Below are 25,260 nucleotides of genomic sequence, written 5' to 3'. Positions count from 1 at the left end.
AACTCCCTTCTTCTTCTTCTACTTCTGCAGTCTTTGCAGTATTTTTTATTTTTTTTCTAATTGTTCAGCACTGTGCTGCTTTTCGTGCTTCATAATGACTTTAACTGTTTTCTTTTCTCCGCCGCTGGAAAAAGTTTAATTTGAAAACTTTGCGTCACTGTTAAAAACAACCAAATTGTAAGTGCAGTCCGTGCATGAGCCACATTATAGACGTGTCAAAAGGCAGAAAAATTTACAGCAATAAAATGCCTAAAAAAACCCACTTATCAGTTATTGCAAGTTCACTTTCAGTTGTAGTGATGTTAAAGTTGACATCATGTTAATTCGTCCAGTCGGCTCGTCTTTAATCAAAATGACGGGTGAATTAATGTAATTCCCCCCATCTTGTAAAATTACCTCCTGACACCCAGTCCTCCACTCGTAGTCGAGCTTTCCACTCGGTCTCTTTATGTTTTTGTACGTTACCAAAGCTTATTCAACTTTAATTTCGACAGAAACTGATGAGCGCCCTGGAAGACAAAGAGAAAGACCTGAATAAACTGAAAGTCAAAGTGGACAACCTCCTGAACAACGACCACCCGGCGGCAGACAAGATCGAGGTGCGTGGAGAACCGGGGGGAAAAGCCTTCGTCCGATCTGCAGTTTCTCTTTCCTCATCTTCTCCTTTGTCCTCTGCAGGCCTACCGGGACACTCTGCAGACTCAGTGGAGTTGGCTTCTCAAAATCACCAAATGCATCGACATCCATCTGAAGGAGAACGGCGCGTACAGCCAGGTAAGGCAGCAGCCCGGGGGGAGGAGTCTCGTTCAGCATCAGACACACTGGAGGGTCGTCAGGATCCTCAGCTGGGCTGCACCGAGGAAGTTTGAGTCTTAGTGGTTTGAAGACTTGCTTCATTGCTTCATTGCTTCATCGCTTCATTGCAGGAACAGGGTTTCATGCAGGGACAGAACATGGTGTTTTGTACTGAAGCCTCACAGTGAGCAGAACCTGGTTCGATTCCCAGACAAAGGTTTTCTTATGAGGAGAGGATGGAATGATGGATGGATGGCTTGTTGGATTAATGATGGATGGATGGATGGAATTATTAATGGATGGATGGATTAGTGATGGAAGGATGGATGACTTGTTGGATGAATGATTGATGGATGGAATTATAAATGGATGGATGGCTTGTTGGATTAATGATGGATGGATGACTTATTGGATGAATGATGGATGGATGGAATTATAAATGGATGGATGGATTAATGATGGATGGATGACTTATTGGATGAATGATGGATGGATGGAATTATAAATGGATGGATGGATGACTTGTTGGATGAATGATGGATGGATAATGATTGAATGGATAGATGGATGGATGGAACTCTAAATGGATGGATGGATGTTGGATGAATAATGGATGGATGATGGATAGATGGATGGATGGAATTATAAATGGATGGATGGCTTGTTGGATGAATGATGTAAAGATGAATGGAATTATAAATGGATGGTCTGTTGGATTAATGATGGCTGGATGATGGATGGATGTTGGATGAATAATGGATGGATGAAAGATGGATGGATGGATGGATGGATTTTTATATGGATGGATTGATTATTAAACAAAATAAAAATACCATTTTAGATCATAAAGCCTTCATTCTAGCAGAGACTGATCCAACCAGCCGTCAGATCAACGGGCACAGCAGGTACCTTGAGTACAAACTCCAAACTACTCGGAAAGTTTTGTTGTTGTTGTTGTTTCACCTCCGACGTCAAACGTCCAGAAGGGACCTTCAGCAGTCCAGCTTAGGAGACGGTCCAGCTGGACAGACGCTCTGAATCCACCATGTCTTGTGGAACTGAACGCCTCAACAATCCGCCTCGTCCTGTTTTTTCAATCAGTTCTTCAAGGAGGCCAACGAGACGTACGCCGCCCTGCAGAAAGAGCACGAGACGGTTCGGAGGAAGTTCACCTGCGACAAGAACACCCCTCTGGAGAACCTGCTGGACATCCTGCGGGACCTGGAGGTACTGAGACCCACAGCCAGCGACTCACCCTGGTTTTAGGCTTCATTGCTGCTTATTGTTCATTTGTATACGTTCTATTTTCCGACTGATTCACCTCATCAAGAAACTGCTCTTATTGTTTTACTCAATCACGTAGCGTCGCTGTGTTTCAGTCAGACGATTACTAACTGTTTCTCTGACTCAGTTACTTAATCACCAAGTTATAATCTGACTAAATTACACATATACTGACTAAGCTACTAACCGAGTCACTTTCTGATTTATCTACTTATTTTTTAAGTAACTCGTTTATCCACTAACTTACTTACTGATTCCATCTCGTTACTATTTTAGCTACAAACTTACTGACTGACTTATTTTTTTCTTCACGTTCAAAGTGAGTTAATCAATGACTTACTCACTTACTTTTTGATTTCAGAAGGAAAAGGAGAGGGTGATGGACAACAAGCGGCAGGTGCAGCACCTGGTCGCCAAGTCGAAGAGCATCGTGAGGCTGAAGCCACGGAACCCCGGAGAGAGGAGCAGCAGCAGCGGCATCCTGGTCAAAGCTCTGGTTGACTTCAAACAGGACCAGGTCAGCGCCGCAATGCCACAGTGCCTCTGACTGCCTCCTACTGCCTCCTACTGCCTCCTACTGCTTCCTACTGCTTCCTACTGCTTCCTACTGCCTCCTACTCCCTCCTACTGCCTCCTACTGCCTCCTACTCCCTCCTACTCCCTCCTACTCCCTCCTACTCCCTCCTACTGCCTCCTACTGCCTCCTACTCCCTCCTACTCCCTCCTACTCCCTCCTACTCCCTCCTACTCCCTCCTACTGCCTCCTACTGCCTCCTACTGCCTCCTACTCCCTCCTACTGCCTCCTACTGCCTCCTACTCCCTCCTACTCCCTCCTACTGCCTCCTACTGCCTCCTACTGCCTCCTACTGCCTCTTACTGCCTCCTACTGCTTCCTACTGCCTCCTACTGCCTCCTACTGCCTCCTACTGCCTCCTACTGCCTCCTACTGCCTCCTACTGCTTCCTACTGCCTCCTACTGCCTCCTACTGCTTCCTACTGCCTCCTACTGCCTCCTACTGCCTCCTACTGCCTCCTAGTACCTCCTACTACTTCCTACTTACCAGAAATAAACTCTTTAAAATATACCTCCCATAAAAGGTACAGAGGATAAATCAATACACAAAAACCAGACCATCACCACTCATTTCCACAGTTGCTCAAATCGATCACATGATTTCAAGAGCGATTTCTGCTTTCGATGAACCATTCATTACCGACACAGGCCAGCGGCAGCGTTTTCCTGTTTCTTGCTTTCTTTTCTTCAGAAACTTCATTTATTTTCCATTTCTCGAAAAGCCCCTTTAATAAAGTAAACCTCGCGAGTGAAGACATGAGCTCAGAAGACGTGTTTGTGTCCTCCAGAAGGTGATCTGTATAGACAACGAAGCCATCCTGAAGGACAACAGCCAGCGCAGCAAGTGGCAGGTGACGGGGCCCGGTGGTCTGGACATGCTGGTGCCGTCCGTGTGTCTCATCGTACCGCCGCCCAACCCGCTCAGCGTCGGCCTCGCCCGAAAGTAGGACCTCAAAGACGCGCCGTTTTTTTGCGTTGCGTCGCTCCAGTGGGATTCGAGTGGAAAAGATCTGATTGATTCTTTATGTCGCTGAAAGGAACGAGCAGTACTACGAGTCCATCCTGTCCATCTGGAATCAGCTGTACATCAACGTGAAGAGCCTGATCGCCTGGCAGTACTGCGTCCGGGACATCAAATACGTCAACTCCCTCACCATCTCCATGGTAAGACACAAATCATGTCCGTCTATGAATGACGGGGATTCGAGGGAGCGATTTTAACATCCAACAAAGACACTTAAAGCTTCACTTTTTTTTACTTAAGATACGACCGGGACTTTTTCAAAACCTCATCTGGACGCTTAAAAATAGAATCCAGCTTGACTTGTAGTTTCTTTACATGTGGACCCAGTGTCTTCGGGGATGCCAAGTTTCCCTGGATTCATGGATTTCCAATTATTTTGAAATTCAGTTGAATTTTTCGTGAAACGTCTAAATCCATTGGGAAACTTTGAGATAGGTAAATTTAATTGCCATCACCAAGGACGATGTTAGATTAGCACTGAATAGCATCGTAACCAAATGTCCCGCTACTGTCTCGCTAACAACAGGAAATTAATCGTGTCTCATAAAAAAACAATCGGTAAACAAAGCTTATATTTTTGTCTATATGTATCTATTTATTTATTTTGTTTTGTATGTATGTGTTTCACCGATCTTTTGCAAAAACTACTCACCCGAATTGCATGAAATTTTCAGGGATGATTTGTCATCATCCAAGGGCCAATTGATAAAATCTTTGGATGTTAACGGCGAACCGTTTTTGAATAAATCCCCAAAAAACTGCAAAAAAATGTCCCCTACAAAGCGGATGAGAGACCCTTATGGGGGAACTCAAAGGAGATCAGTGTCTGTTGCCATGGAGACGCTCCCTGCTCAGTGTTTCACACGGTGATGTTGCTTCCTGACAGGCTTGTTAGCATCGATATGAGCTGCTAACGGCTATCATGCTAGCGATGTTAACTCTCGGTTCCACAAACAACTGTGGCGTTGGCGAAGGTCTGCGCTCTACCGAGTGTAGCTCTAGTTTTATCTAGCCTTGGACTCTAGAAGACCTTTCACTACTTGAACGACAGCGACTGAAAACCAGACCTGGATTCTTTAATGGGAGTTTCTTTTGTGGTTGATCTTAAGACTCAACCCTTTGGCGTGACCATTTTAAACTCCACTGGGATTCATTAGATAAACCTCTAATTCTATAAAGCAACGCCAGACTCCATGATCTAGACAAGGGGTCTGGATCAGAAAATGTAGATGGAGTCCTCAAAAAAAACGTGTTCTTTTATTTCAAATACTGTGTAATCAGACAAAACCAAAAACGGTGGGTGCAGATCATCGTCATTGGCAACTAATCCAACCCTTTAAGTGAAATCTACTACCATTTTTCTATATCTAGCAAAATGTAAAAAAAGTATACACGTTAGTTCGTGACAGCTCACGAGTTTCAGACCCCAGATCCTGTATTCTGATATTTTCCTTCACCCCGCGAACTGGGCATCGGAACGGACGCGGAAACGTTGACGTGACTGGTTCCGGTGCAGTCGGTTGAGATTAAAACCCGACGTTGCGTCTGTGTGCTCAGTTGGCCGACATGCGTCCGGAGGAGTACCGGCAGATCGTGAAGAACCTGGAGACGCACTACGACGAGTTCATACGCAGCAGCCACGGCTCCCAGATGTTTGCCGACGAGGACAAGCGGAGCATGGAGAACCAGTTCAACGGCGCCCAGACGTACTACCAGCAGCTGGTGGTGCAGCTCCCAACCTACAGTCAGTAGACCTACTACTTCCCATTGCCACTGCCTGTATCTAGTATTCGCTCACATACGTTTGAACATTAAGTTTTAATTCAAAATATTGGTAAATATGTGAAATGAGTAGATTTTTCATGTATTTGTTTCTCATTTCCTACAGATTCCTACACATTATGTCTTTAAATTGTAATGATTTACTCTGGTAGATGAATGTGGGGGAAAAAGACGGGCAACTAAACATTTCAGGCTTATAAAGTATTTAAACAAATTATACCAGTTCTATATTTTACATGGAAGTTGTCCATGTGAAAGTTCCGCCAATCAAATGATAAGGAAAAAAAACCCCGTTAGTTTGCATAGGAAATATCCCAACTATGAATTTCTAAACTATGGTGGCCCACAAGGTCAAAATAATTACTATTAACTACACTTAAACTGCAATTTTGTATATGTATTGTCACTTTTGCGTTTGTGTTTTTTATTATCTATTTGTGTTTGTTGTCACTTTTGGTATTTGTGGTGTGACTTTTGTAGTTGTGGATTTTTTTTAAATGTTCTATTTGTGTTGTGGTTTTTGTAGTTGTTTTGTAGCTTTTGCATCTTGTGTGTTGCGTCTTTTGCATTCACATTGCAGCTCAGCATAGAAATCTGACTGTTGTCACTCATATACGAAAGGAAACCTTGTTATACGACTGAGTTGTTGTTGTTTTTTCCCTCCACAGTTGCTCAACAGGGGCAGATCGAGGTGCAGCAGGTGGTCGAACAGCAGCAGCCGCCGCAGCAGCAGCATCTGTACCTGATACAGCAGCAGCAGCCGCCGCCGCAGCAGCATCTGCTCCTCATACAGCAGCAGGAGCAGCAGCGGCTGCTGCTCATACAGCAGCAGCAGCAGCAGGAGCAGCAGCGGCTGCTCCTCATACAGCAGCAGGAGGAAGAGGAGCAGCAGCGGCTCATGCGGGCGGAGGCGGAGAGGCTGAGGCTGGAGGAAGAGCGGCGGAGGCTGGACGAGGAGAGGCGGAGGGCGGAGGCCAAAAAGGCGTCGGAGAGGAAGAAGGAGGTGAAAGGGCAGAAGACGGAGATCGTGAGGAAGAAGGTGGTGGTCTCCACCCAGTCGGCCCCCGCCGCGACCTCCAGCCGCAGCCTGTCGGAGCTGCGGGCGCTCCGGCTGCGGCTGGAGGAGGCCGAGGGCACGCTGAGTCGGCACGTCCACGTCTGCGTCGGGGAGAACTCGCTGCAGGACTGCGGCGTGCGCATCGACCAGCTGGAGGTGAGAGTGTCACACTCAAGGCGACGACGCAAAAAACCTGATCCGATTTGAATTATTACCCCCGAGGGTTAAAGGTCAATGTTTAAAGCAGCCTCTTCCATGTTGGAGAAACTGTGGATCAGTAAATGTTAATCATAGCCATGTAGTCTGGAAGGGTTCAAAAATAAGTGACTATTGGAAAATAATATGAATTTTGGGTTATAATATACCATTATATATGTCAATATACTGTACCTGTGCAATTTTCCAGTTGAGTTTGTACACTGTAAAGATAAGTACCTGTTGAAGATTTTAACAGTGGCTTGTAAAAAAAACTCTAACGAGGAAGTGGTACCAAGCTGATCCTCCGACGACGGAGCAACGGACCCAGGCTGTAGATCAGATCCAGTTAATGGAACATTTGACTCACATGCTGAGATTACAAAGATCCCAGTTTGAGGAGAAATGGGAGAAATGGGCAATATATAAGAACAGCGACGATGTAAATTCAACTGAGTGAGAAGAGACGTGTTGACAAAGACACTTGTGACCCTGTGAGTTTTGAAGTCTTTTCCCCTGTAATTGAATTGAATTATATATTTTTATTTTATTTTTTATGGTATTTGCTTTGATATGTTTGTTCTTGTATTTTACAATTGTTCAAAAATAAATAAAAAGAAAACCGACGACGCAAAAACAAAGACGACGACCACACGTGCTGAACGGCGTCTCCCCCCCCCCCCCCCCCCCCCCCCCACCTCCACCCTCCCATGCAGACGGTGCAGCAGGTCGTCTCCTCCATGCGCGAGGAGTACCTGCGGCTGCGGGAGCGCGTGTCGCGGGAGCTGGAGGCCATGAACGACCCGGATAAAGCCCAGTTCCTCCGCGCCGAGCTGGAGGCCCTCGACCAGCGGCTGGGCGGCGTGGACGGCAGCGCGGCCGCGTACATACAGCGGTAAATACGTGACGAGCAGTTTAAGTTCAATTGGTTTTATTGTACAGTTTCTACGCTTTTGATCTATATTTTTAAATAATAGAGCTCTATTCAGGTTATTTTTGATTCTTAAATGCGTTGATGTCTGTTCTTATTCCTGCGTTTAAACTCAAAAATCTGGGTACAGCCTTAATATGTGCGTCTTTCTGTTCTTTATGTCTCTTCAAGTCACGTAGATATTAAATCTATTTAGTTTTGTTGTCTTTAAAAATAACGACGACAAAAGGAACTGGGAGGTTTTGGAGTGTTTCCTTCTGCGTTTTCAGACTTGATAAACAAGTTTGGTCTAAACGTGCAACGATTGGCTTCAGACGTAAAAATCCAATTAAATATTTCTTCAAAGTTACTTTCCTCAGTCGCATTTGATATTTGAAGGAAAAGTACAAAAAGACAAACTTAATATGCAACAAACAATCGCCTTTTCTTTAAAATACACATTTATAATAGCGTATTGCTCAGTCAATGCAATATACATTTTTATATCATTGATATCCATAAACAAGTATATCCTGTTTATTTATTATGAATTAATTCCCGACATGACCAACACAAGAATTATATATATAGATATAAAATCTCTGAATATACATATACACAAAATAAACACATATTTAGACATACAGTACATACTTCTTGAAAGTTGAAGTTGAATTCTCTACATACACACATATATTAAGTTCAACATGTCTGAAAAAGTAAAACTTATTTATTTACATCCCTATTTGTCATTTTAAAAAAGTACTCGTGTCGGGAAGTAGATGTTAGTACTTGTAACTCGTAGTTAAAATTACCTACACTCTCAGATTTACAGCTTTACTCACACAAGACTAAACCCACGCTTTGTCACACCTGGTTGTTTAGAAAGTCCCTTTTTTCGTAACTTTGGCTTGTTTGGTTTGCTTGCTTGTTGAATCTCAGGCTGCAGGCTCTCAGGGAGATGCTGGAGAGCGTGGCGCGGGCGGAGGACGTTGTGAAAGTTCACGAGGCGAGGCTGACGGAGAAGGAGACGACCTCGCTGTCCCCCGACGAGGTGGAGGAATACATGCTGGCCCTCCAGGTACTTTTGCGGGACGGTTTACCTCAAACGTTGAAGTAATCCTCACCGAGTACTTAAAACACTTAACTGGCACCACTGACTGTAATTGAGTACTACATTATTCTAGTGTTTTTCAACCACTGCGCTGCGGCACACTGGTGTTTCCTCCAGATCTAGTCAGGTGTGTCATGGGAAATTATCCAATTTCAAATTTTTTTCTAAAAATCATTTGCTCTCACAGTTGTTCTTGCTCTGGCCACTAGAGGGCAGCACAGAACTTTGCCGGTGAAATGTAAAGTGACAGACGTCAGTGTGGTTCATCTCCACCTCCTGCTACCATCTTGTATCAAAGTACTGTGTCAGTGACAGTGATGGAGAAGTTTTTGAAAAGGAAGAATGTGAACCAGGATCTCAGCTCTTCATCCATCAGGTCCAGGTTTCACTCTGAGGGAGTCACTATTAAAAAAAAGAAATTGAGAAATACTTTTTTTCTGTATTTACTTGATTCCTGTTGATAAAAATTTGATGAGAAAGACTTTATATTGTTAATAGAGGCTACAGAGTTTCACATTTTAACATTTTCGGGTGGTGGTGGTGGAGGTGATGGTGGTGGTGTGCCTCCAGAGTTTTCCAAACAAAAAAGTGTGCCTTGGCTCAAAAAAGGTTGAAAAACACTGTTTTATTCTATATCCACTATTGTCTTCTTTGTTCCTTTCTCTGGTCGTACACAAGGCATGCGACACAACACCCCCCCCTACAGGTCATCCGTGGTATTACTCTGTTTGTTAGGTGTGTGTGTGTGTGTGTGTGTGTGTGTGTGTGTGTGTGTGTGTGTGTGTGTGTGTGTGTGTGTGTGTGTGTGTGTGTGTGTGTGTGTGTGTGTGTGTGTGTGTGTATTGGAGCATGCAGCTCTGACATGGCTGCTGTCGTTGACGTGCAGAATGTCTCGGTGGAGTTGGACCAGAAGAAGGACGTCCTGGCCGCCATGGAGGCGGAGCTCGCCAAGGCCGGCCACTGGAACAGCCAGGTGGAGGCGCCGTTCCACAGGTGTGACCTGATGCTGTGCAAGTACTCGGAGGACGTGCGCATGCTGTCGGACCGCTGGAGACGTCTCCGGGGACAGATCGACACCAGGCATGTCCCCGTCTCTCTCTCTCGCTCTCTCTCTCGCTCTCGCTCTCGCTCGCTCTCTCTCTCTCTCTCTCGCCCAAACCCCATTACTAGATCAGCAATCGAGTACTTTTTTTCTTTATTGTTTACTCGTGAAAAATAATTTTGTTATTCAAAGAAGTGCTGTGACTGTAATCCTGGGCCAGTTGTCAGTAACTCGTAAAGTAACTTCACTCCTGCAGTATTGAAGTAACTTAGAACTATAAGTATTGTTTTTCAGTTACTCGTATAGTTATTTTACTGCTGCAATATTTAAAGAGGTAACTAAAACTGTATTTAAGTGCTAACTTCTGTTTCTCATAAAGTGTATCCACTATTACAGTGTTTAGAGAAGTAACCAGTAAAACTGTAATCAGGGGATCATTTTAAGTAACTATTTCTGACAGCATTGAACAAAGTAACTACAGGTGTATTCATTTTTAATTACTAGTAAATTACTTCAATAAGTACACTGCAGAGTAGTAGCTAAAAATTGCAGTCAAGTACTATTTTTTAAAAGCGATCATTATGATAGTACTTATCGCAGTAATTGGAAATATTTAGAGTAATTAAACACTAAGTTTTAGTTTCTCATGAAGTAACTGCACATTTATAATATTATTTCTATGTTTTCTTTTTGTTTTATATCATTGAGTTAAGTCTTTTTGGATTAATATATTCCATAATGTTGCTGTGAATCGTTTTTATTACGATTGTGAGCATTGCACTGATACCGATACCGATACCAGTATCGGGTATTGGCTTGAAGCTGCACAGAGTACTCTACTTTAGAGCATCTTCCTCCCTCCAACTGCTGCTTTGCTTTTGCAGTCCAGAAACTGGGATACTGTTTTGTTTTTTTTGAGAACCCGACGATTGGCAAGGATAAATTATTGTATAAAAAACAAAAAACAAGTTAAGGTAAATGTATAATAAAGACAAGGATCTTGCAGAGACGTCTCTCCTTCACTCACCTTTATTGTGTCACAACTCTGGACGAAAGAGAAACGACTTTGAGTTCCGTTTTCGTCTCTCCAACTCTCTGCTGTGCTCAGACGCCAGGACCTGCAGCTGTACCTCCCCCAGCTGCAGCGCTACCGGCAGACCAGCGGCAGCCTGGGAGGCTGGATCGACGCCACGCGGAAGAAGCAGGACGCTCTGCAGGCCACGAAGATCGACAGCGTGCAGGCGCTCCTGGACCTCATCGGACAACAGAAGGTGCTCGCTTGCTGCTCGCTCACCTTGCTGTCGTGAGCGCGGGTGTCCCGCTGGCTTAGGAAGAAGAAGAAGAAGAAGAAGAAACTTTATTTGTATAGCACCTTTCAAAGATAAAATCACAAAGTGCTTCACAAAGGCATAAAAAACAATAAAATAGTACAGACTGAATTAAGATAAAACCAATCACAGCCATGTCGATTAAAAGCTTGTCTGAACAGCCGTGTTTTCAGCCGCTTCGTAAAAGAATCCACAGAGTCGGCTACACGCAGCGACAAAGGAAGGTCGTTCCACAATTTAGGAGCAACAGCTTCAAAGGACAAGTCTCCTCTGATTTTAAAGTGGGTCCGTGGGACAGTGAGGAGGTTCTGGCCCAAGAACCTAAGGGAGCGACCGGGGGAGTACCAGGGGCACAACAAGTCAGACACATATTTAGGAGCCCCACCGTGCAACGCTCTAAAAGTCAGAACTAAAATCTTGAATTCAATTCGAAATTTGATGGTGAGCCAGTGCAGAGAATATAAAATAGGAGTAACGTGAGATCGTCTGCTAGATCCTGTTAAAAGCCGCGCTGCAGCATTTTGAAGCAATTGAAGCCGGTTCAAAGCAGATTTGTTCAAACACGTAAAAAGGGAGTTACAATAATCAAAACGAGACGAGATAAAAGCATGAATTACCACTTCTAGATCAGGGTTGGATAAAATTGGCCTGTGCTTGGCGATGTTTCTCACGTGGCTGTCGAGGGACACAGACTGGTCAAACCAGACGCCAAGATTTCTGACGCTCGACTGAACCGAGGAGTCCAGAGAACCAAGGTGGTTGACAATCAAAGGGATTTTTTGCTCTGGAGCAATAATCAAAGTGTCAGTCTTTTTAGGATTGAGCTGAAGGCAGTTTTCACAGAGCCACAACTTTACACATGAAAGACAATCCATCAACTCTGACAGTCTGTGCATCTCTGACTCCTTAAGCGAAAAATAAAGGAAGACGTCTCACGGCTTCGTCTTGTTTTTTATTTTCTGTTTTGGCCTCCCTTTTCCAGGCCCTGAATGGAGAAATCAAGGCAAAGAGAGAGGCGGTGGACGGCGTGCTGAAGGACAACGAGACCTGCGTGCTCGCTGTCAAGGTGAAACGAGGCCTCAGGCTACTAAAATGAGCGTCGGCACATTTTCACCGCCGCCTTTCACACGGGTTCGTTTTCCCTCAGGACTACGAATCGGACCTTTCCTCTTACGCCTCCGGTCTGGAGACTTTGCTCAACATTCCCATTAAGAGGACCATGTTGAAATCCCCGTCAACGGATCTCAGTCAAGAGGTGAGGAAACCGTTTCAGATGTACTTTATTACAATAATGAAGAAGCGTCTGGGTTTGAAAGGATCGGCTCTTTCATGTTCAGGTTTATATTGTACCAGAATCAAACACGAGGCGTTTTAAAAAGTTATATAACGACGATATTGTCAAAAGATATGAGGAAGATTCATGTAAAGCCCAGTGAGGGCGACATTAAGGACACTGATGCTTTCAGGGAAGGATTATTTTATTTTATTTGAGATAATTAGTATAGAATAGGGGTTGGGCTGGATAAGCAAGCTACTTCTCCCTATTCGTTTTTTAACAGCTCAATATACACTATTATGATTGATGAGTCATTTTTGATTTTTATAATTATCATTATGATTATTATTGTTATGATTGTGATGAGTATTAATAATATTTATTTACTGCTTTTCTTTCTTCTCTATGTTCATATTATTATTGACACTAACTTATCTTTGTCTTTTAAATGTATTATTATTAGTATTGTTTTTATTTTATTTCCTGTAAAAAAAAATTTCAAAATAACAATATATACCATACCATAATATAAAATGTCTTTCCATGCAGTAAAACCACTTTTGTCTGTTGGCTTGTTTAGTCACAGCATTTTTTCTTCCTGCTCTCAGAGTTTTGGCGAGTTGTTATAACACAAACTTTGTTCACAGATATGTTTTCAGTCGTTCCACAGCCCACACTCTTGCATGTTATAACGTTAAAGGTTCCATGTTGTGCAAAGTTCACTTTCTCATGGCTTTCTGCCAGCAATGTGTCCCGGCGTCGGGCCAGTCGTCTGTCATCTCCCCCATTTGCTTAATCCACTTTCTCTACGTCTGACACCTACGTGAAACTGTGACCTTTGAAACTGTTCTACCAAAATTGACCCGAATCCACTGATTAACATTCTTTTTGTTTTTTTTTTTTAATCTCAAATTTTCTCTGCTCCAGGCTGTCCAGCTTCAGACCCGTTACCTGGAGCTGTTCACTCAGTCCGGCGACTACTACAAATTTCTGGGAGAGCTGCTGAAGAACATGGAGGAGCTCAAGGTACCGTGATGCTGCTGATGTTTGGTGCCATTTCTTAGTGTTTGTGTGGTTTTTTGAAGAAGAAGAAGCTAAATATCCGATGTTTTTTTTTCTCAGAAGTTGGTAAATATCTACTAAGAGCCAAACGCATTGGCGCTGTTGTGTTGATAGAATGTTTTGTTGACCAGTGGGCGAGTTGGACCCAAAGTTTTGCCTCACAAAAAGGACTCATTTCACAGTCGCCATTGCTCTGTCTCGTTTCCAGATTCGTAACACCAAGATCGACATGCTGGAGGAACAACTCCGCCTGCTGAGGGACGACATGAACGAACGTGACGCGAAGAACAAATCACTGGCAGACTCTCTCTCGCGCTACGAGCTGGAGCTGACCCGGTCGAAGGACCAGCTGGTGTCAATGGAGGCGGTGAAGCAGAACGCGGCGCTGGAGTTAGGCGCCAACCTCGACAGCACCCAGGGCCAGCTGGCGGACCTGAGGGACGAAGTGACGCGCCTCACCTACTTGTTGGAGGAAGAGAAGGTCAAGAGGAAGCTGGCAGAGGAGCGCTACACCCAGCAGAAGCAGGAGTATGAGTCGGTGCTGAATAAGAGGCAGAGTGAGCTGGAGACGGTCAGCTGGTCCAAGGTGGAGGTGGAGAAGTCTGTGGCAAGTAAGGACCGTGAGATCGAACGGCTGCGGCGGCAGCTGGATGAGGAGGCTGCAAGGGTGTTGGAGCTCCAGAAGGAGATGGCAAAGGTAAGGAGCCAATGCAGTATGGAAATCAATAACCTTAAAGTCAGCCACGAAACCCAGATCAACGTCAGTCGCGCAGACGTCCAAAGACTGGCGGCCAAGAGGGACGACGACACTGCCGAGCTTCACGTGCGGTATGACAAGATGGAGGCGGAGAGGAGGAGTCTGGAGGAAGAGCTCAGGAGGCTAAAGATCTCCTTGATCCAGGACGAGGAGCACCGAAAGAGGGCGGAGGAGGAGGCTCAGAGTCAACGGGCTGTGATCTTAGAGGAGGGGCGCAGGAGGCGAGAGCTTGAGAGTCAGGTGGAGTCGCTGGTGAGCCAGAGGGACGAAGAGAGCAGCCGGCATAGAGAGGATCTGGCCGAGGCCATGAAGGCCCTGGAGGAGAAGACCGACCAGGTAGCTTATCTCAAGCACAGTCTGGAGGAGGAGACCCGGCGGCGGGAGACCATGGAAGAAGGCCAGGGGGTACTTGAGCAAACCGCGGCCCAGCTGCAGGCGAAGCTCGCCAGTTCCTCCGCGACCGCCACCCATCTGAGGGAGTGTGACCAGGAACTCCAGGCAGTGCGCTTGGAGCTGGAGAGAGAGCGCAAGGAGCGGAACAGAGTGGAACAAAACTCGAGCAGATTGCAGGGACGTCTCAAGGACCTTCAGTCGGTGCGGGACAGTCTCGAGTGCCAGGTGGAGAACCTGCGGAAGGCTAATCAGGAAGAAATCTCCAGAAGGCGGCAAGTCGAAGCCGAGTTGGAGAACACAGCCACGACCCTGTCGGACCACAGCAGCACCATCAGTGCGCTACGTCAGAGCAACGAGCACGCCAGCGTGTCGGAGAGGAAAAGCGGAGAGGAGCGTCTCAGGCTGCAGGAGGAGCTGGAGAGCAGCACCAGACAGAACAAGACCTCCGAAGAGCGCATCACGCAGCTGGGCAACGAGCTCAACGCTCTGCAGCAACAAATGCTCCAGGAGCAGTTCCGGCTCAGGGAGGCCAACCTAAGGAATGAGAGTCTCTACAAAACCATAGAGGAGAAGAGCAGGGTACTGAACGAGAACTCCGTTGAGCTCGGAAGGCTGAAGGAGACGACAGAGAGGCAGACCAAGGAGAGGCTGCGCCTGGAAGAAGAACTGAGGGGAACGCGACACGATAAAGAGGAACTCCTGAGGGCCAAGCGGGGGAGTGACGACGAGCTGTCGGCACAGATAAGCGCCCTGGAGCTGCAGCTGCAGTCCAGCGAGCGAAGTAACACAGACTACCGCAACCTAGTGTCCGAGCTCTCCACTGAGAGGGAGAAACTCAAGCAAGAGACTGAGAAAATACAAAAGCAAGCCACAGAGGTACATGGAGGTTTGGCTCTTAGCCCTGGACTGCTCTCATCTTTCCAAATCAGAGTCAAAAAAAATGTGATCCTTCATGTAGCGACAAACCTTTGCCTTGCATGCTGGAACACCCTGTAGATCCCCCCCCCCCTCCCCTACCCCCATCCCCGCAGAGCCAACCCACCCAATAACTCTGATTTGAACACATACATCTGTATGTGTTTGAATAAACTCGTGACTTGCATGCAAATGTAATGCCTTCCTCTATGCCTGTCCACTTTGTGCACCGTGGTAACATTTTTCTCTTCACTCCTTTTGCCAACAATGGTCACTGCCATCAAAGAAACCTCTGTTTTATCGCTAGTAGTCTCCAACCTTGTAAGCATGTAAAACAGCACTGATGCTTCATTAGATTACTACGGCAAGAAACCCGGCTCAGGTCCACGGTTTGTGGGCGAACAATCCAACGCTTGTCGAATTCTGCTTCACAATGACAGGAAGAGACGAAATTGAAGGATTAAAAAAAAAAGGCACCGCATGCCAAAAATTTTAAATTAAAAATTGCCATCTTGCAAGTGGAAAAAGATCAAGAGATGTGCATTGGTGCTGTTTGACCAGTTTGCAGGATGTAAACCTTGTCTGATCCATTTCTAATGAAAAGAAACAATGCAGTGCTAAAAAAAAATTGTCTTCTAGATTGGGAAGGAAGATTTGATAACTATAGATTTTGAGCATTTTGAGATATTGACACTCTTTATTGCAGAAGCCAGTAGAAAATCAATACAGGTCCTTCCCATTCTGGAAAGACAGTTTTTTTTTCCTGCTCCGATTGTACTTGGCAGTTCACTGCTTATGTTGGTGAGTGTTTCTAAAGGAATTTTGGCAGAATACTCACAAACTTGCCTTTTATGTTCTTTATCACTTCATTTATCATCAATGTTAACTTTTCTGTTTTTAGTTTTACTATTTGAACTATGCCATTGGCTTCGTTACAAACAGTTGCATACTAAGACAATAGAAAGCAAAAACCAAACCATTTGATTTATTAGGACTCGTCCTATGCTTCATATATTGATTCTGGACAAAAAGAGCAAGTATGTGTGAATTCTTCTCGAATGTACTAGTCTCAATGATTGTTTGCTTGGTTGTGCAGTGCAAATGTTTATTTTTTTTAATGTGCAATAATTTAGTAGTGTTTTATAAAGATGACTAATCTCATTTCTCCCTCTCTGTTTTCCATTCTCCTCCAGATGAAAGCCATGATGCAATCCCTTCAGGCACAGTACAATGACATGTTAGGTGAGAGGGATTCTGTTTTGCAGAAACTGCAAATGTCAGAAAAGGACAGAGACAGCAGCATAAGACTGGAAGAGGAACTCACCCGCATCAAGTTGTCTTCAGATGCTGGACTTCGTGATAAACAGCGAGTAGAGGACGAGAATGACAGACTAAAGAAGGATGCAAGTTACTGGAAGGACCAGTGTGATAGTAAACAGAACCTCATTAGGCAATGCGACATTGACAAGGACAGCTTGACAAAGGAAAGAGATTATTTGAAAAGTGAAATTGAGAAGCTGATGAGGGAACTCAGGGGTCTTGAGGGATCATATAAAAGTAAGCTGACGTCCATCCAAAGACAAATGGAAGAGGTGACCATTGCGAAACAAACCATGGCAACTGAGCTAAGCAAACCAAGAGACCCCCCAGCCTTGGACGCTTCCACTATAATTTTTGATGGTGTTCGTAAACCAGTCACAGCAAGTCAGTTACTGGACTGTGGCGTTTTGGACGAACCAACATTTAACCAGCTTGTGAAGGGACAGAAAACTGTCCCTGGAGTGTCTACGGATGAAAAAGTTCCTCTAAAAGGTACAGGGCCCATAGCAGGGGTTTTCATTGAAGGTCCCAAGAGCACAGGGCCTTTTACGACACCTATTCGCAAACTAACTCTCACCGAAGCCAAGAACGAGAATCTTCTCCCATCCGACTGTGCTGATTTACTGTTGGATGCTCAAGCTGCAACAGGTCACATCATCGACCCCAGAACTGACGAGAAACTGACAGTTGACGAGGCATGTAATCGAGGTGTGGTTGATTACAAGGACAGGGATAGGCTGCTGGCGGCAGAGGCTGCAGCTGTAGGATACAGTGGACCTGGTGCAAGTAAACCTCTTTCAGTGTTCCAGGCCATGAAGAAAGGATTGATTGACAAAGCCACAACGCTGCGACTGTTGCAAGCTCAGGAGTCGGTGGGAGGCATTCTCGATCCCATATTCAGTGTGTTTCTTCCCAAAGACACAGCCATTGAAAGAGACCTCATGGATGACGGAATCTTCCGTGCTTTGAATCAGAAACCTGAGGTATACCTTGACCCCGACAATGACGAAGGGGTAACCTATACATCACTGAAGAGGAGATGCAAGTTTGAGCCACACACAGGTCTTCTGTTACTTCCTGTTCCTGAGAAAGTAGATCCCTCCACACTTGTCTTTGATGGTGTTCGGAAACCCGTTACGGCCACACAGCTGCTGGATTGTGGTGTCCTTGACAAGCCAACACTTTCTGATCTGGAAAGAGGAAACAAATCTGTTCCAGAGGTGTCTGAGGATAAGAAGATCCCGCTAAAGGGCACTGGGCCTATTGCTGGGGTTTTAGCTGGGAGTCAAGGCAAAGTGTCTTTGTCAGATGCCAAGAAACAAATGCTACTGCCTGAGGACATTGCAGATTTACTACTGGAAGCCCAGGCTGCCACAGGTCACATCATTGATATCGTAAACAATCAAAAGTTGACTGTAGATGAAGCATGTGCCAAAGGGGTGGTCGATATTAAAGATCGGGATAAATTGTTGGCAGCAGAGGCTGCTGCAGTTGGCTACAAAGACCACAGTGCAGCGAAGCCACTGTCTTTGTTTGAGGCCATGAAGAAAGGAGCCACTGACAAAAAAACAGCTTTGCGTTTGCTGCAGGCCCAGGAGTCCGCTGGAGGCATTCTAGATCCCAACATCAGCGTCTTCCTTCCCAAAGACACAGCTATAAAGCGAAAACTTATTGACGACAACCTTCGACAAGCTCTAAACCAGAATCCCGAGTTTTATCTTGACCCAGAAACAGAGGGCAGCATCAGCTACGGCAATCTGAGGAAAAGATGCAAAGTAGAACCTCATACAGGTCTGCTCCTTTTGCCGATCACCGAGAAACTAGATCCTTCTAAGCTGATCTTTGATGGTGTACGTAAGCCAGTAACGGCAAAGCAACTGCTTGATTGTGGAGTCCTGGACAAACTAACATTTACCAAATTAATCAAAGGAGAAACAACTGTCTCACAGGTGTCTGAGGAAAAGAAGAACCAGTTAAAGGGGACAGGACCTGTTGCTGGTGTAATAGCTGGACCAATGGGAAAAATGTCTTTATCTGAAGCCAAGAAACACAAGCTAATACCTGCAGAAAGTGCAGATCTGCTTTTGGAAGGCCAAGCTGCCATAGGTCATATTATTGAGCCGACAACCAATGCGAAGCTGACAGTAGAAGAAGCATGTGCAAGAGGAGTGGTAGACAACATGGATCGCGATAAACTTTTGAAAGCAGAATCTGCTGCTGTGGGCTTCAGGGATCCCAGCACAGGTAGCCCCATTTCTGTGCTTGAGGCAATGAAGAAAGGATTGGTTGATAAGAAAACTGCACTACGCCTGTTGCAGGCCCAGGAGTCAGCGGGGGGCATCCTTGATCCCATTGTCAGCGTGTTCCTTCCTAAAGAGACAGCCATGAAGCGTAACCTTTTGGATGACGATCTGAATCGTGCATTAAATCAGAATCCTCCCTGTTACCTTGATCCAGACACAGAGCATAATATCAGTTATGGGGCTTTGAAGAAAAGGTGCAAAACAGAGTCTCACACAGGCTTGCATCTCTTGCCAATCACTGAGAGGAAGAACCCCTCCAAATTAATGTTTGATGGTGTTCGCAAGCCGGTGTCAGCGCAGCAGCTGTTGGACTATGGTGTCCTTGACAGGCCAACCTTCAATCAGCTAGTGAAGGGAGAAAAATCCGTCTCACGGGTGTGCGAGGAAAAGAAGCTATTCCTCAAGGGGACAGGCTCAATTGCTGGTGTGGCCGCTGGACTTTCAGGGAAAATGCCTTTGTCAGAAGCAAAGAAACAGATGCTAATGAATCCTGAGAGTGCACTTCTTCTGCTGGAAGGCCAAGTTGCCATAGGTCATATTATCGATCCTACATACAACCAAAAGCTGACGGTAGAGGAAGCATGTTCAAGAGGATTGGTTGATACCAGAGACCGAGAAAGGCTATTGAAAGCAGAGTCCGCTGCAGTGGGCTTCCGTGATCCCAACACAGGTAACCCTCTCTCTGTGTCTGAGGCAATGAGGAAAGGATTAATTGATAAGAAAACTGCACTACGCCTGTTGCAGGCCCAGGAGTCAGCAGGGGGCATCCTTGATCCCAATATCAGTGTGTTCTTTCCTAAAGAGACAGCTTTGAAGCTTAAGCTTTTGGATGACGAGCTGTATCGTGCATTAAAGCAGAATCCTCCCTGTTACCTTGATCCAGACACAGACCGAGATGTCAGCTATGGGGATCTGAAGAAAAGATGCAAAACAGAGCCTCAAACAGGCCTCAGCCTTTTACCGATTGTCGAAAGGAAGGACCCCTCCAAATTGATGTTTGATGGTGTTCGCAAACCAGTCTCAGCCCAGCAATTGTTTGATTGTGGTGTCCTTGACAAGCCAACATTTGATAAATTAGTGAAGGGGGAGAAAACTGTTTCACAGGTGTCTGAGGAGAAGAAGGTGTTCCTGAAAGGCACCGGAGCTATTGCTGGGGTAGCAGCTGACACTGGTATTGTTTCTCTCTCAGAAGCAAAAACACAAAAGATTCTACAAGATGATAGTGCTGATCTGATGCTAGAAGCTCAAGCTGCCACAGGATACATCATAGACCTCAAAAATGATCAGAAGCTGACAGTAGATGAGGCATGTGCCAAAGGTGTGGTTGGTATCAAAGATCGCGAAAAACTATTGACAGCAGAAGCTGCTGCTGTTGGTTTTAGGGACCCCAGTTCACCCAAGCTCCTTTCGGTTTTTGAGGCCATGAAGAAAGGACTACTAAATGAGAAAACTGCACTACGTCTACTACAGGCTCAGGAGTCTGCGGGGGGCATTATCGATCCAAACCTCAGCATCTTCCTGCCGAAAGACATGGCTATAAAGCGCAACCTTTTGGACGAAAACCTCAGTCGAGTTTTAAGCCGGAATCCTGCTTGTTACTTTGACCCAGAAGTAGAACGTGATGTTAGCTATGGGAGTTTGAAGGACAGATGCAAGACAGACCCCCGTACAGACTTACAAATTTTGCCAATCACAAAGAAGATTGACCCCTCTGAAATGATTTTTGAAGGTGTTCGTAAAACTGTCACCGCACAACAGTTGTTTGACTGTGGCATCCTGGATAAATCAACGTTGAAACAATTACTGAATGGACAAAAGACAGTGCAAGACGTGGCCGTGGATAAAAAAGTGTTTCTGAAGGGTACAGGGTCAATTGCTGGTGTGGCAGCTGGGCCTTTGAAGAAGATGTCATTTACAGAAGCAAAGAAGCAAAACATAATGCCATCTGCGTGTGCTGACTGGCTACTGATTGCCCAGGCAGCAACAGGCAATATTGTCAACCCCTTGACGAATGAGAAATTAACTGTAAAAGAAGCACGTGCCAAAGGAATTGTGGATAAAGAGGATGAATCACAGCTGTTTGCAGCTGAAGCTGCTGCTATCGGCTACAGAGACTCAAATAGTGCCAATCTTCTATCAGTTGGCCAGGCCCTGAAAAGGGGAATAATTGACAAAGACTCAGCTTTGTGTCTACTTCAAGCTCAGGAGTCTGCGGGGGGCATTTTGGACCCTGCCCTTGGTGTATTCCTACCCAGAAACCTTGCTTTGGATCGAGGTCTCATCGATGAGGACCTATGTGAGGCCTTGAGTCAGGGTCCCGAGTGTTACATGGACCCAGACACCCAACAAGGAACTACATATATCTCCTTAAAGAAGAAATGCAAAGCTGATCCAAGTACGGGACTCCTGCTTCTCCCTGAACCTAAAAAGCCACTGACTGTCCAGGGGCTCAGGGGTGAGGTTCCTCTCATCGACCTTGTAAATGCAAACTTGCTGAATCAATCTGATTTGGAAAAAGCGTATGAAGGTAAACTGAGATGTCAGGACATCGAAGCGCGTCTGCGTTCCTACCTGACAAGTTCCACCTGCATTGCAGGGATTTATGATGAGGCCAATGAAAAGGTGTTATCATTCTATCAGGCAATGAAAGATGGCCTGTTGCGACCTGGAACCACCCTTGTGCTGCTTGAGGCTCAGGCTGCCTCAGGATTTGTGGTCGATCCCATAAACAACCTCTATCTGAGTGTTGGCGATGCCTACAATAAAAAGCTGATTGGACCAGAGTTTAAGGACAAATTGCTGTTGGCAGAAAAAGCTGTGACTGGTTACAAACTCCGAGGTACAAACCAGGTCATCTCCCTGTTTCAGGCCATCGAGAAAGGCATTGTGGAAAAGGGGCATGGCATTCGTCTCCTCGAGGCCCAGATTGCCAGCGGTGGTATAATTGATCCTGAACACAACCATCGCATTGACTTAGATGTTGCTTACAAGAGAGGCTACTTTGATGAAGAAATGAATGACATCCTGAGTGATCCAAATGATGACACCAAAGGTTTCTTTGACCCTAACACGGAGGAAAACCTAAGCTATTTGGAGCTTAAGAAACGTTGCATCACGGACAAGAAGACTGGTCTCGTCCTTCTGCCTATCGTGGACAAGAAAAAGCTTGAGTCAACGCTGAAGAACACTACAAGAAGGAGGAGAGTGGTAATTGTGGACCCAGACACCAATAAAGAAATGACAGTACGTGAAGCGTATAACAAAGGGTATATTGACAAGGAAACCTACATAGAGCTGTCTGAGCAGGAGTGTGAATGGGAAGAGATTACCATCACTGCTCCCGATGGTTCTGTGCGGCTTGTTATCATTGACAAGAAAACTGGGCGTCAGTTTGACATTTCCGAGCTGCTTGAGCAGCGAGTCATCGATCAGTCAATTCTCGAGCAGTACCGATCACGAGAACTGACTCTCACTCAGTTTGCCGACATCATCAGCAGTAAGACCAAACCTTCAGCAGCCTCATCAGCCTCACTCTCATCATCGTCGTCATCATCATCATCAACTTCAAGACCATTGGGTGCCTCGGGTTCGTCTTCTGTCAAGTCAACAACAACCATAACTTCAAAAACATCCTCTTCATCCAAGTCCTCAGAACCCTCTTCAGCCTCAAAAAGAGCAAGCGTTGAAAAATCCTTGAATCCATCGTCCTTTACATCGTCCTCTTCAGTTGTGTCACGCTCCATGTCGCCTACCCTTACCAAGATGACCACGACAAAAACGACAACTGTTACAGAAAGAAGTTCCACATTCAGTAGTAGCGGTGCGGAAGAGGTGCCCGATGGCTACAAGCACATATCGAGCGTATCGATCAGTCTGGCGTCTCCAACAGAAACAACCGGTGAAGTGGAACCTGTGGGCGCCATTTTTGACACGGACACAGTGGAGAAAATATCCATCATGGAGGCCCTGGACCGGGGTTTGGTGGACTCTATCACTGCCCAGAAACTGCTTGAAGCCCAAGCATGCACCGGAGGAATTGTTGACCCCACAAATGGACGGCGAATTGGGATTCAAGAGGCGTCCCGCATGGGCATAATAGACGAGAAGATGGCTGCCAAGCTAAAGCCTGCTCAGAAAGCCTTTTTTGGCTTTGAGGATGTAAAAACCCGAAGGAAGATGTCTGCAGCTGAGGCCATGAAGGAGATGTGGTTGCCCTATGAGGCCGGACAGAGATTCCTGGAGTACCAGGTTGTCACGGGGGGGATCCATGACCCAGACGTGGGGACCAGAAGAAGCATAGAGGAGGCCTTGAAATTGGGTTGGCTGGACGGGAGATCGGCGCAGAAGCTCCAGGATGTCAAAAACCACGCCAAGATCCTGACGTGTCCCAAGAGCAAACTGAGGATCTCCTACAAAGACGCTCTGGACAGCTGCCTGGTGGAGGAGAGCACCGGGGTGAGAATGCTCCAGGCGTCATCCATGTCCTCCAGAGGGATCAGCAGCCCATACAACGTGGCCTCTGCGCCGGGATCCACCACTGGGTCCAGGAGCGGGTCCCGGCGGTCCTCTCGCAGGGGCAGCTTGGACCTGGGCTCCTCCACCTCCTCACTAAGCTCTCGCTACACCTTAAGCCCCATCACTTCCATCAAATAAATCCTCCTTTCTTACAAACAAATCAAAGTTTTCATAGTTACAAACAACTTGAGAGAATGTGTTACGCTATGTTTGCATTAAAAAAAAAAAGTTTACTTCCATATGCCTTTTCCATAGATTTATATTCACGCTTTGGTATTTGCTGTGCTTCAGACTGCTTCATTTTTTAAAAGGTAGTGATGGGAAACACTGGCAAGATATGTTTGTGAAAGTCTCCTCAAGAACAAACTGAAACCATCTTAATGTGTTGGAGTGGAAAATAAAACGATTGCCAGTCTATAAAGGAGTTTTAAAATGATTGGCGCATTTGTTTGCATGCATGTATTTCAAATGTACTTTGGGGGGGAAAAAAACAAACAAACCTGCATAACATGTCACTTCTCAGTGGTATAGTATTAATCATGTTTCATTTAATTCCACAGTCTAAAATAGAAATTTGCTGAACATTTCTTGTGGGTCTGGTTTTGAGGGGAGGGATTCTTACAATAGCTTCATGGCAAGTTTTTACTGAATCAGTCGTTAACATTTGGTGTCTTGGTCTAAATGCTTCCAGTTTTTGTACGTTTTTCACAATCCGAAAATAAAACCTGAGCTTTATTTGCTCACAAAGATTCATGACTGTTTTTATTTTTATTTTTACTAATCATCTATTTCATTCTCAACGTCACTTATTTCATAACCAAGTGTTTATCATGCCAAAGGCAAGAAGTTGTTGCTGCTGCTCATAGCTTTTGTTCAAGTTGAACAGGTAAATTAAATTCTAGGTGATTTCAAAACAACAGTGGTGTGATTTTCATTCTATAAATACTTTTTAAAACATTGGCATTGATGTATGGCGCAAGTTTAGACAATTACTTATTTAATTATGTATTCAGTAAACCTAGATATTCATAATCTGGAACGGTTCTTCTTGGGGAAGAAAGAGAAATTACAGAACAGTATTTCAATTCACTTTAATAATTTTTAAAAAGCAACCAGAGATGGGAGCTGCAGCCTTTCTTATAGGAAACCAGAGGGAGCTTAAATAAAAACACGCATTGGAAATCACTTATTAAGGGAACATTTTCAAGCTATAATAATGAAATTGATGTCTGATTCTATACCATTTCACTCATTGACATTGCATTACAAAAGAAAATTCTACTGATGAAGTATGTATGTCTAAATAGGTATATATTTTGTGTATATGTAGATTCAGAGATTTTTCTTTCTTTATATATATATATATATATATATATATATGAAATAGAAATAGAATCGAAAGGTGAAATAAATGAATTTAAATTAATTAAAAAGTAAAGAATTTACTAAAATAATTATTACAAATCTTGTGTACGTACCATCATCTAGGTATTACCTATCCACTGCATAAATATCTGAACTGGAAATATATAAATGTAATCATAATAATTACAAATGTCTATATAATAGAAATAAAGACAAACAATAATGATTATATTATCAGCATCTTATAG

At 44.9% G+C, this 25,260-nt stretch overlaps 1 protein-coding gene across 2 annotated transcripts in view; it reads left to right on the top strand.

Moving 5' to 3' along the window:
- The window catches only part of dspb (desmoplakin b), a 32,753-nt gene extending 8,357 nt beyond the window's left edge, over positions 1-24,396 (top strand). The window contains exons 8-24 of one of the 2 annotated variants that reach the window (XM_080506406.1): positions 495-599; positions 679-774; positions 1,897-2,022; positions 2,441-2,596; positions 3,443-3,597; positions 3,692-3,818; positions 5,236-5,422; positions 6,129-6,673; positions 7,429-7,607; positions 8,565-8,703; positions 9,623-9,816; positions 10,887-11,049; positions 12,089-12,172; positions 12,254-12,361; positions 13,310-13,408; positions 13,653-14,141; positions 16,703-24,396. In XM_080506406.1, the coding sequence (XP_080362532.1) occupies positions 495-599; positions 679-774; positions 1,897-2,022; positions 2,441-2,596; positions 3,443-3,597; positions 3,692-3,818; positions 5,236-5,422; positions 6,129-6,673; positions 7,429-7,607; positions 8,565-8,703; positions 9,623-9,816; positions 10,887-11,049; positions 12,089-12,172; positions 12,254-12,361; positions 13,310-13,408; positions 13,653-14,141; positions 16,703-23,785 (10,035 nt within the window). In that variant the 3' untranslated portion in view covers positions 23,786-24,396. Of the gene's footprint in view, positions 1-494; positions 600-678; positions 775-1,896; positions 2,023-2,440; positions 2,597-3,442; positions 3,598-3,691; positions 3,819-5,235; positions 5,423-6,128; positions 6,674-7,428; positions 7,608-8,564; positions 8,704-9,622; positions 9,817-10,886; positions 11,050-12,088; positions 12,173-12,253; positions 12,362-13,309; positions 13,409-13,652; positions 15,471-16,702 lie in introns of both variants that reach the window. The other variant, XM_080506405.1, reaches the window with a different exon arrangement.
- Positions 24,397-25,260: the final 864 nt, after the last annotated feature.

The sequence above is a fragment of the Blennius ocellaris genome (genome assembly GCF_963422515.1).
Source record: "Blennius ocellaris genome assembly, chromosome: 12".
Taxonomy (NCBI): Eukaryota; Metazoa; Chordata; class Actinopteri; order Blenniiformes; family Blenniidae; genus Blennius; species Blennius ocellaris.
Note: the sequence above shows the minus strand (reverse complement) of the source record. Positions and strands in the feature narration are given on the sequence as shown.